At 40.8% G+C, this 14,946-nt stretch overlaps 1 protein-coding gene across 1 annotated transcript in view; it reads right to left on the bottom strand.

The window, feature by feature from the left end:
- LOC111237919 (anion exchange protein 2-like) overlaps nt 1–11,130 on the bottom strand; it is a 29,482-nt gene extending 18,352 nt beyond the window's left edge. Inside the window, exons 1-2 of the mRNA XM_022767232.1 lie at nt 10,914–11,130; nt 5,660–5,831 (exon numbers count right to left, since the gene is read on the bottom strand). Of these exons, the coding sequence (XP_022622953.1) occupies nt 5,660–5,719 (60 nt within the window). The 5' untranslated portion in view covers nt 5,720–5,831; nt 10,914–11,130. The remainder of the gene's footprint in view (nt 1–5,659; nt 5,832–10,913) is intronic.
- Nucleotides 11,131–14,946: the final 3,816 nt, after the last annotated feature.

Genomic DNA, 14,946 nt, shown 5'->3' with positions numbered 1-14,946 from the left:
ACACAGCTGACCAGACAGTGAATAATATGAGTAATATTTTTTGACTCCAGCAAGGAGTGTCGGAGACTTACCTCGCTCATGGCAACGTGAGCTTAATCGCAGTCAGTGGTTTTTGGTGGCAACAAGCGTCAGAGCCCTCCACCATGACAACACTGGAGCTCCGACCCTCGACACTTCTATTAAGAACTGCAGGCATAGAGATATCCCTCTCACCCCCGCTTATCAAAGCCTCGTGATACCTTAATCAGAGCCCTATCGGCCAACCTGCCACCTTCACCAGTCTGCTCATTGTGCCAGGGCAGAATAAACAAGACTGTCATTCCCGCTTTGAGGACAAATGCCGCCTGAAAGGACAAGCCCTGTTTGAACAGCCAGGAACAAAACCTCACATTGACATTCATCTCCACATTTTAACTTTGCCACATGAAGCCTAAATATTGACCGAGGTGCTTTTAGTCAATGCGCCTTGAAGGGCAATGTAAATGCAAAGGAACTAAACAACTTTTTCAAAAGATGCAGTTTTCGTGGCTAATATTGACCAAAGACATATTAAGTGACAGGCCGGGGTGAAATGTCAGTAAAAAATGTTGTGTGCCCCATTCAAAACCACAGACAACTAATACCTACATGACAAATGACTGAAAGAAAATATTTGAGATTGATGAATTGACTGGTGAACAAAAACGCAAAAATCAAAACAAATCAGCTCTGTGTGGAAGTTTTTATAAAAAGATTTCAAAGTCTTCCATTAGATAAATTCAGTCTGTAGTGAATTACTGCAGGCATGTTGGTAGCTTTCCAACAGAGCAGAGCCTTCTCATAATAACTGAGAACAGTGGCACTAATCCACTAATGGCAATCAATACACTCCCAATAACACATCAGAATTTGAATTTTTGCTCACTTACGGGAATTAGTGGGACAGGAAGCCATCATATATGCAATATATACAAAAGATTTTTTTAAATAAACAACAACAAAAAAAAAAAAATGACGTTGATGATTTAAAAAAGTAATGTACAGGTATTTCTCATTTGCTTCTATGTATTAAGATTAATGCCAAATAAGAAATCCCAGTGAACAAGACTAAGAGTCTGTAGTCAGTCCTCTGGAGACCATGAATGCCATAAGCAATCTATCCAGTAGTTGAAATATTTCAGTCTGGACCAACGAAATACTGGAGAAAAATAAAGATAATGTAACGTTCTTCCTTTCTACCTTAACTTTATTTAAACAGCTGCTAAATGAGAATGATAAACAGAGAATGAGGAAATCTTGTGAAGCAACATAGTTCATACAGTGTTAAAAAAGTAGTGTGCGTGTGCAGTGGCTGTCTTGTGTCATGGGGCGGACACTCGACAGCGTTTGTAGGCTGCAGAGGAGATTATCTGTGTCGTGAGGTAGGCTCAAATCTCACACAGTCAGCATTGGAGGGGAAAGGGTGAGATAGGCTGGGAATGCTGTAGTGATCATGTCGTACTGCGTGGCTGATGAGTCACTGCATTCCTGCATATCTTAATACGAGTCTGCAAGGAGATCCGAGCGCACAATATGCTCCGGATTTCTGATTATGATTATAAGCAAGGGAGTTGTAACCTAGTTCTGTCCTCAGCCAACTGTGCATTTTGGATTATGCAAGCGGTGATTTTCCCAACCTTCCTATTACATCATAATTTAAAAGGCATGTTTTCCTCCCTTTGATCAGCTAAAAAGAAAAGAAAATAAAATATAAATCTACACGTCAATTCAAATCGACAGATCCTCCATTCAGTCTGAGACAGGAAAAACATGTCTCCAATTGAATGTTTTTATTCCCCTTTGATTATATATGTATTGGAAATTGCGCTTCATGCTTTATCATTTCATGTTATGCAAACAGGGTTTTCAGTAGCCAGACAAGAGCTGATCATTTGCCTGAGATCTCTTCTTAGTTTTATCTAAGCTGAGAACGTCCAACTGATAATATCTGAGTTTATTGAGTAAGAGGTTTGTGCAGAGATGGCCAGATGCACGTCACAGGATGTATATGAGGTTAGAAAACTACACGTAATAGGAACAAGGTGGTGTAAACTGTATTGTACTGATCCTGCTATCTCAGGTCTGACCGCAACATAATGGGTGCATGACATGATCAGAACACAATGCCCCCCCCCCCCCAAAAAAAAATAGGTTGCAATAAAAATATAAGAGGTAACAAGAGGATTAGCCGTGAAAGCAGAATCAAAAACATATTGTGATAGTTTCACACTTTCAGGCCTCAAAATTCAAAACAATCCGAATAAAGAAAATGACTTAGATTGAACTGCAAGACATTAAAACCTGTGAAGAGGAGTGAGCTGTAGACATGGTCTTGTTTTAAAGAAATAGGTCAACATTTTGGTAAATGTTCTTGTTCACTTCCTTGATGAGAGTTAGATGAAAAGAATCATATCACTCTCTTATCTGTACACTATATATGAAACTACTGTCAGCAGCTGGTTAGCTTAGCTTAGCATAAAGACTGAACAGAGGGGGATCCAGCTTATCAAGCTCTATCCAAAGGTAAAACCCACCTACAAATATCCCTTCCGCTCACTAATTAACATGTTAAGTCTAGTTTGTTCAATCGGTGCAACAACTGAATGTTTGTTAAGATTATCTTGATGTTTTTACCGGTTGATTAAAGAGGGAAAAAATGGCTGCCACAAGTTCAAGTGTTCAATGCTCCCCTGCCCAAAAAGCTTTCGTAATCCATCTGTTGACATTAGGGGGGTGACTAACTGTAACTAGTGACACATTAAGATAACATTAGGTTGTAATTATTACCTTGGACTTCTAATACCAGGGAACAGTCTTTGAACTGCTGACGAAGTAGAAGTTCATCTCAGAAATTCAAGAACTAGACTGAACATTAACCAGCTAGAGTTCCTGTTGAGGTTAAAGATAAGTCAGGCTACATATAGGCTTAGAAAATCTCTATTTGAACTATTTCGGATTATGCGTAATGACTGACTGGGGTTGACAAGAGCAAGACTGAACGTCACGCACACTAACGGACACCAAACCATGCTTTAGACTCACGTTACGTTGAGTCCTCAACGCTCAAAGTAAACACACTCACCTTAAATGCATACAGATAGTCCATCAAATTACACACTGGAGTACTGCTGCAGCTTAAATACAGCAAGATAGCTATCCTGTATTTGCTTTTCCACAGTTAAAAGTAAAAGCAAAACACGCTGGCCACTTTTATGGAACCCGTTTCCCTGTTTCAGTTAGCGCCTGTCACATGACCAGGGCAGATCTCCAGGGTAGGAAGAAGACATCACTCAGTTTCACAATGTTAGCCCTTAAAAATCCACATAGGATTAGCTGAACTCTCCCTGACCACGCACACACACAAAACACACATTGTTTGGGGGAGATAATAATTAACTTGGTCGAGTTGGAGGCAAAAGAGCAGCCAATAACTGCTGAGGCACTGTCATACAGCAAACATTTTTATCTTTACTGAGCTTCTTGATCTCCAGGCTACCTGCTGCTGACAACAAAGTCATATTCTAGTCCGCTGTATCTCAGTGAACTGTCTGGTCATAATTTGCGATAAAGACATGCAGGTTCTGAACAGGCTTGACAGAAAGTAGCTAACACTATTTTTTATCTTGTTTAAAGACGATGTTTTCTGCACATTTACAACTGGACACTGAATCAGATACATTTGTTGCTTTAGCTACAAATTCTGGCCAATTTAGATGTTATATTAATGGCATTTTGCATTTAATTCAAGTTATTTTTTTATGGTTGTTTAGGCAAGAAAGATGTAAACCTTTCTTGATATTTTATTTTCTCATGGCTGTAAAGAAAATTAGTTCACAATCTTCATATAACAAGCGTGTTTTTGTTGTGATCACAAAGTAATTAGTGAGTAATTCAACATGTGATGGCATGATAAATGTGAATCACTAAACATTGTGTCATGACATCACACTATCACAGATTTTAATTTCTAAAACTGTTATTTTACTTTCCAGACTAGATGAGTCAGTACATGGGAGAGAGAAACGCGGTGGGTTGTTATTGCTGTTGAGGTGTTTCCCTCACGTATTATCTCTTTCTGCCTTTTAATTTTGAGAAATGTAACAAGAGGCTGTATTTTGTATTTCAAAAAGGAGAAAACTAACAATTAGAAATATCTAAATCCGTGGTCTTTCTGCCTTCCTGCACATCTTTCATGGATGAGTAGTTATGTGTCATGGATCCACTTCCACCTCCTAAATACTCTGCATTCTCTGCTGGGATTAGATTTCAAACTTGGACAGCACTTATGTTGTTTATGTCCAGCGAGGAAGCCCCTTCCAGATTCCATGCAGGTACTGTATGTGCGGGACTCGTCGTTGTGCTCGCACAGTTGTGCAACATTTGAAAAGGAAGCAGCTGACTGAATGCAAAGCTAAGGGAAAGCAGCCATTTTTCTAGAACAGAACAACACTGGTGCGGCCAGCTAAACACCAGGAACAGGACTATTTGAATAAGACTATGAACCTTCACTTTACCTCTCTACAGTACAATAAAAGATGAACCTCATGAGAGGTCATAACCACTGTCACTTGTTTCTGAGAGGAAAATCTCTTTTATTTTGCTCCTGCTGTGGTATGAACATCAATATTTCCACACACCTACACATTCAGCCCACAGCACTGTGAACTATCATCAACATGGATTGTTGTTTCCTAGGTTTCTGTGAAACCTAGGAAACCCTTAACTCAAGTAACAGAACATGATAAAGGATGAGATGGTGGGTAAATCAGTAAAAAAAAAAGACAATACTTGTAATTCCTGGGATAAAATCAAGCATAATAATATCTGGGATTTAGTACCTGATGAAATCTAACAATATGAAACTATTCGTGTTTGGATTTTTCCTTTAAGCTTGCGATATTTTCTGCCTCAGCATCTTAACGATTCTGAGATGAACTTGTTCAGAAGCTCTTGAGTCGAGGAATGCTGTTTTCTTTGGCTGCTGTCCAGCTGCCCTCGCAGCTTTGCCAGTCCTGTTTATCACATCAATCCCACCAGCAGCCATGCAATTATAGTTTTTATAATCATGTGCCAGTATTATTTTGGTATTTCAAACACTAGCAACCCATTGCAAAAATAAATCATAAAGAATAAAAGGACAGAGGAATGAAACTGTTTTAGTTGTGGAACCGGTAACATTCTCCAGTGCCCTAATGAAAAGGGGATTATGAACAGGAGCAGCTTTCTGAGTAGATCTCAAGTGTGTTTGAGCTATTCTGAACATTTTTATTTTTGCACTCAGAAGTACACAGACAGGGAATTGGCTCCAAGATGTGACTAGATTTGTACACACATAGCTCTGGAGGGAATGGCACATCCAAAATACACACTCCAATGCCAGAGAGGAGCGAGAGAGCTGATGCAGCATAAATGTGGGCGAATGTGAACTCAAGTAAGTGAAAGTTTAGAGCAGAATAGCAACAGTCTCATACATGAGAAGAACATAATCTGTTTATTGTGAGTGTCATCTCCTCCTGAACAGCATCTAACCTGGTTCCAGGGTCACCAACTCTGCATCATGTGTTTTAACATGCCAACGACGCCGGGGCCTGACCTTAGTGTACAGGCTGAGGCCTCTCTGTGTGCGGCCGTGTGGACTTACACTGTGAATAACCGCTGCCACGGCATCTGTAATCTGGTTGGGAGCGCTGGGGTTGCTCATGGCTCCGTAGTGGAGTCGCTGCTGGAGAGGATCTGGAAAGCTGGTTTAGATCAGTGCGGCTTTAGCCCTTCTCTTTCTCACTGGGACTCAGACAGCTTTTGGGCAGCATAACCTGGAGACAGACACAGATCCAGGAGTTAGTTCACATGAAACTGGAGATTTATAACTTGAGGCAAACAAGAGTGAAATAGCTTTGGGCAAGAAATCTCTGCATATGAAGTGCAGCCAGAAAAGTAAAAGGATGGCGGTATATTCCAGCACATTGGATTTGAAATTAAATAATGTCTGTGAAGGTTAACCACTGATTTTTGGCTTAAAGAATGTCCACATTTTTATTTGGTTAATAATGGACTTGAAATGCTTTTTACACAATGTCCCTCATGACATTACAGCAGGAGTAATATACCATAAACATACAGGTGGGGGGCAATGAATGAGTTTTTACGAACAGACTGTTGTTGACTGTCCTAGCAGGTCACATGACCACAGTTCAGCTGATTGTGTGAAGGTCAGACCGAAGTCAAAAATCTCAGAAACAAGCAAGAAGTGAAGATGGCTGCAGTCCAGGTCTGACAGAGCATCACCTGGATATATACCAAGTGTGCTGTGGATTAGGATTAAATGTGGATAGACTTTGTTTAAAAAACGTTATGTTGCCCATTTACTTTGTGTCCCATAATTATAACAAGACCATGAGTTTTTAGCCGTGCTAGCAGCTCTGTGAGGCTGAATTTAGACACAGCAGTGCCTTGAGCTAAATGCTAACATTCGCTGATTAGCAGCTGAGGTTGATGGGAATGTTATTAGTTTTGCAGGTAATTTGTTGATTCCTTCACAGTTTAATTGACGTGGATATATATCTTACAATTAAAGCCATGAGTCAGCACTTTTGCATTTCAAAGCCAGTGCGCCGAAGTGCAGAGCCAAAAAAACAAACAAACCACGAAGCAATATTCTTTACTGTCCTAACACTGTCTGTACTGTGACATGTGGTCCCACTAAGGAGTAATCAAGTTTCAGGGTTTCCTGGAAGCCTCAAGGACCTCTGAGCCGCCTGGACCCCACTTCAGAAACACTAATAGCTTAAACTGCATATCACAGTTGTGATGCAGTGGAAAAAAACTGGAGACAACTACATTATACTTGAGACATAATGGCAACAATACCAGATGAGATACACACCAACAGCCCTTTATAAACGGTGACATGGTTCATGATTTGAAGCCCTGTAGCACTTCCTCACTTCCATTCAAGGTCATTAACCATTACTCAGATAAGAGCCAGATAACACAGCGCTACTGTGCACAGGACCCTTTGATAAGCGGTGGCACGTGCCTACGCTAACCTCAAACTCCGTTATTCCCGAGTCTCCGTTAAGACATATAACCACAGGAATCCAAACGTAATCCTCATTCAGACTGCCAGAGAAGCTCACACACACAACCATAGGCAGTATAAAGTGTCAGTGAAGATGTACTACAAGAGGACCATAACGCACAGTAGCAATTTGCTGTCCAGGAGTTGGACTATTTTCATAATCAATTAATTGTTTATCATTTTTTTTATTTTTTTAATAAAAAGGGGCTGAAAGTTCAGTGAGTCAGATGCTGGTTTTCTTTTGGTTTTTGACAAAAAAAAGATATCTTAACTTTTATTTTTCATATTTAATACAAATTTCAAATAACTGTCTAATTAATTAATTAATAGTAAAAATAACTGATGGCTGCACAGATCAAGCAGTATTTGCATGAATTAGTATAAGCCTGTAAATTGCTCCAACAAAACCCGTTGATTGCAGTTTTTTTGATCTGTGTCTCAATAGCAACAGAACAACAGTTTTCCTTCGGTCTAAAAGCAGAGGACGGCCCTCTTTTGCTTCACTTTTCAGAGTCACGGTAAGAAATCAAGCTCTGCCAAAGGCTCTCTGGCTTTCTGACAGCAGCTATCAAAGAAGCGATAAGCCTCCGTGATGCCTGAGCACAATCATATCAATGACCTTGTTGACAGCGAGGGTTTTTCTAGGAGGCATGTTTGATTGAAGTGCAATCAAAGACAAGAGATGTAGAGGCATGTAGGAGCTGGACAGAATGAACTTGTATTTGGATAAAGGGACCTAAAACTACACACCATTTCTGCAACACTCTTCTTTGCTCTGCCAAACTGCTCGTCACTGCTCCAGATGTTAATTACATACCATCAGCTGTTCTACTGCCACATAACAACTTTTACTGGTTTGGGACATTGCAATCCCTGCAGTAATGCAGATAAAGGACAATACTGCCGTTAGTTTGAAGGTTGCTTTCTCAGTAAACTTAGACACCACCATTGTGGAAAAGGCAGGGCTGGCTACACAGGGATAAAGTTACAGAACCCTGGGATCCTGGGCGAAAACCATGGGAAACAGCTTATCTACCTCAGGGCATGTCTGTAATAATACCGTTAGGATAACAATAAAGATCAGATGAAGAAAACAACAATAGCAACTGCAATTGGATTAGTAGGAAAATAGATTTCAAACCACTGTCCACAAAAATGATTGTAGTGTTTTGTCTGCAGTCAGGTACAATCAGGCTGTCAGAGGACTGAGTAAAGAGGAACTGACTGTTCTTGTGTAATGCCCAAAAGGACATGGATGAGTGCTGACAGTGCAAGAGGAAGTGAGGACAAGATGCTCTGTATTTATCCTGGAAGAAGTTCATCAAGTCTTTCCAGAGTCATCCAAGGGTCCAGCGCCTCGCAAGCAGTTCCTACAAGAAGACGAGTGGAAGTGGGGAATTTATTTTCCCAGACTTCAAAACTTTTCCGTACTCGATTTAACCACGGCCTCAAATGCGCACACAAGGCTTTAGGAAAACTATCCTTCTGGGAGGAAGTAAGTATGAAAACAGGAAGAAGTAACAACTACAGACTGATGCTGATCAGGAGGAGCTATAAACCTATATTAAAAAAAAAAAGAAATGGAAAGGGAAGTTTCTCTATAGTGTCTATAATGTCAGACCCTTGAAAGGGTTAACTATGGAAAACTATGCCTATGCATGGACCTGGACCTATGTTCCAGAGCTAATGTGGGTTAATCCAAAATCTATTATTAACCTATGATGTCTACCCTGTGACATTATAGGTTAACTCAACTTGTCACAGCATAACGAGATGCCATCTTCATCTGTGCACCCTACAGACAGAGAAGACACAAAGAACACAGTGTACAGTCATGTCAAGTGTGTGAAGACGGCACCATCTACCAAAGAAACTGTCACCCACAGCAAGTAAATACCAACTACAGCTACTATTTTGGTTTAAATTACAAATGACATCTAGCATTTAACCTACAAATGTACCAGTCACACATCTTATCATATATATATATATATATATGTGTAAGAAAAAATATCAACCATCTTAAAGTATGAAATGAGGAGACACTGTTCATAGGTCAAAATTCATCATATTTGACGGACTTGACAGCAGACAGTGTGTAACCTGCTGTTTATGGTCTCTGAAGTAACATTGCAGTGATTCTGAGGAACTAACATCCCCTCGCTGGCATCTACAGGCTGTTCGTATTAAGTCTAAGTAAACCTACTTAGATGGCAATAAATCTGAATGTCACCAAACTGTTGACATTCGTGTCATATCTTTGGAGGTAATAGATTAGAGCAGGGAGTTGGCTTTTATTTTTTGTCATTAATGAGATCTGATACGCACTAGGTGCTGACTCATCTGTCCCACAGAGAAAAATATACCTGACAAAGACTCTTTGGTATGTTGTTAATTTCCAGTATTGATAAAAATGCCCTGGTTACTTCCTGAGAAAGGGGAAATTCCTCCTTTTATTGAGCATGTAAGGCACATTATAGGAAGGGGAAAAGGAGGACAGAAACTGGCCTGGCATTTTCATCAGTGCCTGTTTTTCACAGTTTGAGAATAGCTCCGCATTAGGACCCTTTAGATGTTATGAGTAAGCACAAAATCCCTTCTGAACATATTAAAAATGGCAAAGTATGGCAGAAACTGCCAGGGTTTCAACCTGGGGCAAGACGTGTGTGTCAGAAACGTTCATTTTTTTCTTAGTCATCTTTTCCGTCATCTCATGTGACCTTTTGGATTAAAGATAGACAGACGGTTGAAATTCCTCCTCATAATGACATTAAGGGAAACGAGTGAGACAGCCAGATGACTGGACAGAGGTTACAAGCCAGACTCGAACTCACGACAGAAGCCTACATGTGTCTAAAACCAGCGACCTGCCAGGACGCCCCGGCCGGGCCCGGCTTCAGTCGGCAGCTTGGCACGTGAGTGTCTACCACAGACTGCACGCTCATCGACAAATTCTATCAAAAAGGCATAATTAAAGAACAGTTCAATAAAAAATACAAACTGACAATAAAAATGCCTGTCCAGAAATAGAAGCGTGATCACAATGTCCAAACCTCAACCAGCAGACTGGCCTGTACTTGTAAAAGCAGGACAATGACAGAGAGGGAAGGAGCAGTTTAAGGTTTCATTAGAGAACTTGGTTTAAAACAAAACCAGTGAGGGATTCATTTGCTTCCGTTTAGCCGACAATGCATTTTTTAAAAAGAGACAGAACTGATTGTGTAATTGCGATAGTCCCAAGTGACGTGGAGATAATTTGTGGCCTTTTTATCTAATACAATAACACACTGTAACAGTCCGAACACTGTTTCACAGAATTAACACTGTCATCTCCTATTGAAGACACATGCAAGAGCTGAAAGTAAATAAGGTCTGTGTGCTATAAATGGTCAATCCTGACTCAACCACAGCATTTAGGCAGTCATGGCCTTTAAAGGCTCCAACTTGGGGTTTATAACAGTGGAAAAGCATGTTTGTCCTACCAGAACTCATGTGTTTGAAAGGTTGTTCTGCTGTGTAACATGTGGAGCTGAGCGGGATTTGTTTACAGCTGTCCATAGCTACAGATCATGATGATCCTCTGGCTACAGATCATCATGTGTGACACTAACAGGAACAATCTTGTTAAGTTTGATTAGACCTGACCTGGCAAACAACGGCCGTGGCTCACCTAATTAAGGACTAACCCACATAAACAATGAATTAAATAGACAATTAATTCAACAGAAAAAACAACAAGCAGTACAAAGTGATAAATAAGACAATTTGAAAACATGACAACTGGTCAAGAAATAAAAAAAGAGGTGCAGTACCATACCTTCGTGTGCTTACTGCAGAGAAGCCACCGCAGACATTGTAGTGCAATTCTGAACTCTGCTGGGAAGAGTGACCCGGGGCTGGTCAGAGTGCAGGACAAAAACAAACAGAGGGAGAAAAGAGAGAGATAGGGAGACAAAAGAAACAAGAGTTAGAGATGTGGAGCCTTCGTGCCGACCGATCATGTGCTGTCCAGCCTCTCGCAGAGCTGAGCGCTCTCTCAGACCAACATGCACCAACTGATAACAGCAGCCTTCCTCCTCAGGATTATGTTTCCTCCTCCAGTCTGCTGACAAGTAGCCATGTGACTCCAGGACCCATTCAACACTGACTCAGAGGCTGCTGCTCAGACACACAAATCTACGAGTCTGTCTCACACTCACACACATACTCACAAATGACCTCAAGCTTAAGGTGGAAATTCAACCCCAAAATCAATATCTGTCTCGAACAGACCAGCACAGTGGCCTTGCATGTCTAAGACCAGTGGTCCTCAACTTTTTTGGCTTTTGACCACCTTTTAAGAAATCAGTGTCGCCCCACTCCGCATCACTTTTCTACCAGTTGTGACCGGTGATTTTTCTCACTTTATTTTAATGATTATCCACAACTATGCACAAAAACGCAAGGATTAGAGCAAAGTTAGAAAAAAGATTTTGTGTAGGAATATTTTTTCTGCTTTCCTCCTCAGTGAATCACATAATCATAACAACAAGTTAGATTTATCATGCGACCCCCTGTAGGGGTCCCGGCAAATCCAGTTATTTAGTTATCCCGCTTGCTACAAGACTATGAATCTTACACGCTAGTGGCTGCGTGACATGTTCTCACAGTGATAACTTAAACATGCTGATATTCAGAAGGAATGTTTACCATGTTCACCATCTTAGTGAAGCATGTTACCATGCTAACATCTGCTAACTAGCACAAAACACAACGAACAACTGAGGCTGATGGGAGTGTCATTTGTTTTGCAGGTATTTGGTCACAGACAAAAGTGTTGGACAAATTAAGATTTTGACCTGATGATGGGGCTAGAGGAAAAATTAAAGGACAATTATTAAAATTCATGTTCATGGCAATCCATCAAACTGACATTGAGACGTCATTTAAAACCACAGATCTGAGCCTCATGATCATTAGAATTCATCATCTGGGGACCATGAATGTCTGCACCTCGCCTTGACCAAAGTGGTGGACTGACCGGTCTGACAGCCAACACACTGGCATTGCCCCCCCCACACTGCTGTCATGGTTAAACACACATTCAAAAACAGGTGCTTTAGAAATTGGCTGGCAGTGATAATGCACCTAAACATGCAAAAATGTTGTAAGGTCCTTTAATCACATGAGGATTACACACCCTGTTTCCCATGTGGAAATACTGCATCTATTCTGAAAAGGTCTATTACAACCTGCAGCAGTGATGTAAATTCCTGTTGTGACACAGACCATGGGCGACCATCTGGTAAAGAGAAGGATTTTAACATTAAACAGTCAAGGGCAACATGAAAGAGAGAGTGTCACAAAACACTGGTTTACCACCACACGCAAGCAAATGAATGACATCTCTCATTTCAGATAATGCAGCCTGCAGGACAGGGCAGTGAGTCATTATAAACTTGCTTTTTTTAGAACACTGAGCAACTTAACCTCTCATGAAGGGCACTGCAACTCCGCCAGGATACCTCTGAGCATCTTTAATATGATGGATAAGTAATCGATATTCTGAAATAAGCAACGGCAGTGGTTACTGGGGGCGCATACATCTCAAAATACATCAACATTTGGATCTGCGTGTTTTTTGGATATGTTTATACATCTGCACAGGATGTTTATTCATTTATTAATAAGTCTGCTCTGTTAATGAAATGAGCAGGAAAGCAATAGCATGTTGCCCAATGTCTTTAATTATTAACTTGTAATGACTTTTGAAATATTTGTGGATGCTGAAACGCCCACACGGCTTCACCAAATACTTCAGGTTTAAACATTTTTGTTGCACTTCACCTGGATTATCTGCTCAGTCTGGTAAAATATCAGTTTTGGGGTAAATTTAGGATAAAATACAAACCGGCATGCCACAGGTTCTTAGTGTATTTGGCAATGGAAAAAAAAACTTGTCATGTCATGGAGGAATCAACGCTATTACACAATTAATCCCACCTAAAGTCATAAAAGCCGCCAGATTAATTGTGTTTTGCAGCGAACAAAGAACAGTCCTGTGATCTAAACAAGTTGCTTACCCGTTCGCCAAATAATCGAGCGCTGCATTCCACATCAGCTTACATGAGCCTTAGGGCTACAAGAAACACCCAACCCCCGGAGGAGCCTGAATTGTGCGTGTATGTGTGTGAGATATAATTGTTTGTCCCCAGGGATGTGGGCTCACTGTGGAGTCACATGCATGTCTTGCGGGGAAAAGAAGCCACAAGCAGCTAAAATTGAAGTCCATGACTTCAAAGTCTTGGGGCTTTCCTCAATCCCAACAGTGTGCTGATAATAGCATTATCCACTGTGGTCAGCTAAAGAGGTGTGACTTCATGTGTGCAACTTTTCCTCAACCATGGTCGACAGATGATACGCTTATTTCACAACACGTAACCTGCACAGAATAGACACACTGTCTTCATTCTTGCTGCTTTGTGATATTTCAAATTAAGTTTTTGAACCAGTTTGAAGGTTTTGGCTCAATTTCTTTGGCTGAATGTGGTGAAATAAAGCAATCTGTACTTCATCCAAACCACCTCGTGTACATTTCAAAACACGTTTCTCTGCTGGAAGAAATAAAAAAAGATAAAAATAACATTTAACAAGATTTTTACACAACAACATCCTGCCTTCACTTTTCTAGCTTTTACCTAAAGTGTTAACACAACTTGGAAATTCTCCCTCCAGCTTCCTGTTATTCTTCTCTCCCTTCTAAAACTAGGCCATATTCGTAGACATAAAGAGAAGCACACTCCAGTGCTGCAAGCCTGGACAAACTTTCCTTCAAAGAGAATAAAATATCACAGGTGACCATAAGGTGCAAAAAACTGTGCAGCCTAACTTCAAACTTCCAAAATCATAAATTGAAACTCACCAGAACCATACCCAATGCTCTCACCCAGTCAAACCTCCTGTGTAGTCTGCCAATGCAAAGACTGACCTCAATGTAGCTGTATACCTCTGACAGCTGTCCTGTTTGTGGATCTCTATGGGGATTTGGCGGTGGTGTATGTTGATAGCTGTGCTTCTGTTGCCTCTGAGTGTTTTAGCCTGAAATAGCTCAGCAGTTTAAAAGTCACCCTGCCACGTTCTGAGCCTTTCAACATGCAGACATCCCTACCTCCCTGCTCTGCTCTTCACAGCCCAGTGGCCACACCAACTTCACTCAGTCCAGCACTTCAGCATGACTGTGCTAAGTTATGTGCACACAGTGACTGGAACAGGTCCAGTCTCACACAGCTAACAGCTGCACTCGCTCAATGTATGGCCATCTTTATCTCACTCTTTGTTCCGTCACAGGCCTCGGGGCAACAGTGGCTGCACTTGGGGCAAAAGACAGCACCTGTCTTTGGGGTGAAGAGGGATTGAAGAGGCAGCTAAATCCTGGCAGCTTATATAATGCCTGCCCATTGTCCTCTCCTCCAAAAAAGAGAAAGCACTCACCAGTCAAGCATTTTTATACCTTGAAGAGGGTTATGGCGAATGGAGTAGAAGTATACAACAACAAGTCTACAATTTTCTGCAGATCTGACAAAGAAGAGTTTATAATAAAAAAAAAAAAATGTATGAAATACATATTCATTTTTATTTAGTACGTTTCATGCAGTGAGGTGTATAGATTTCAAATTCGTGACAAGGAAAACATGTATCAGTATTGCAAGAGGAAAAGGCAGAGCCTCTTTTGGTGCAACCTATTCATTATTCATCTGAGAAATCTCAAACTTCAGTACATCTCTGTGTCTAAATCCACGTGGGTTGTGGCAACAAAAACACTCACTAACACTGAGATTGTGTTCCTGTAATATTTCTATTCCTGTAATTCT

Source organism: Seriola dumerili, unplaced genomic scaffold (genome assembly GCF_002260705.1).
Source record: "Seriola dumerili isolate Sdu_G_001 unplaced genomic scaffold, Sdu_1.0 BDQW01001124.1, whole genome shotgun sequence".
NCBI classification, from domain to species: Eukaryota; Metazoa; Chordata; class Actinopteri; order Carangiformes; family Carangidae; genus Seriola; species Seriola dumerili.
This window is presented reverse-complemented; position numbering and strand designations above follow the sequence as displayed.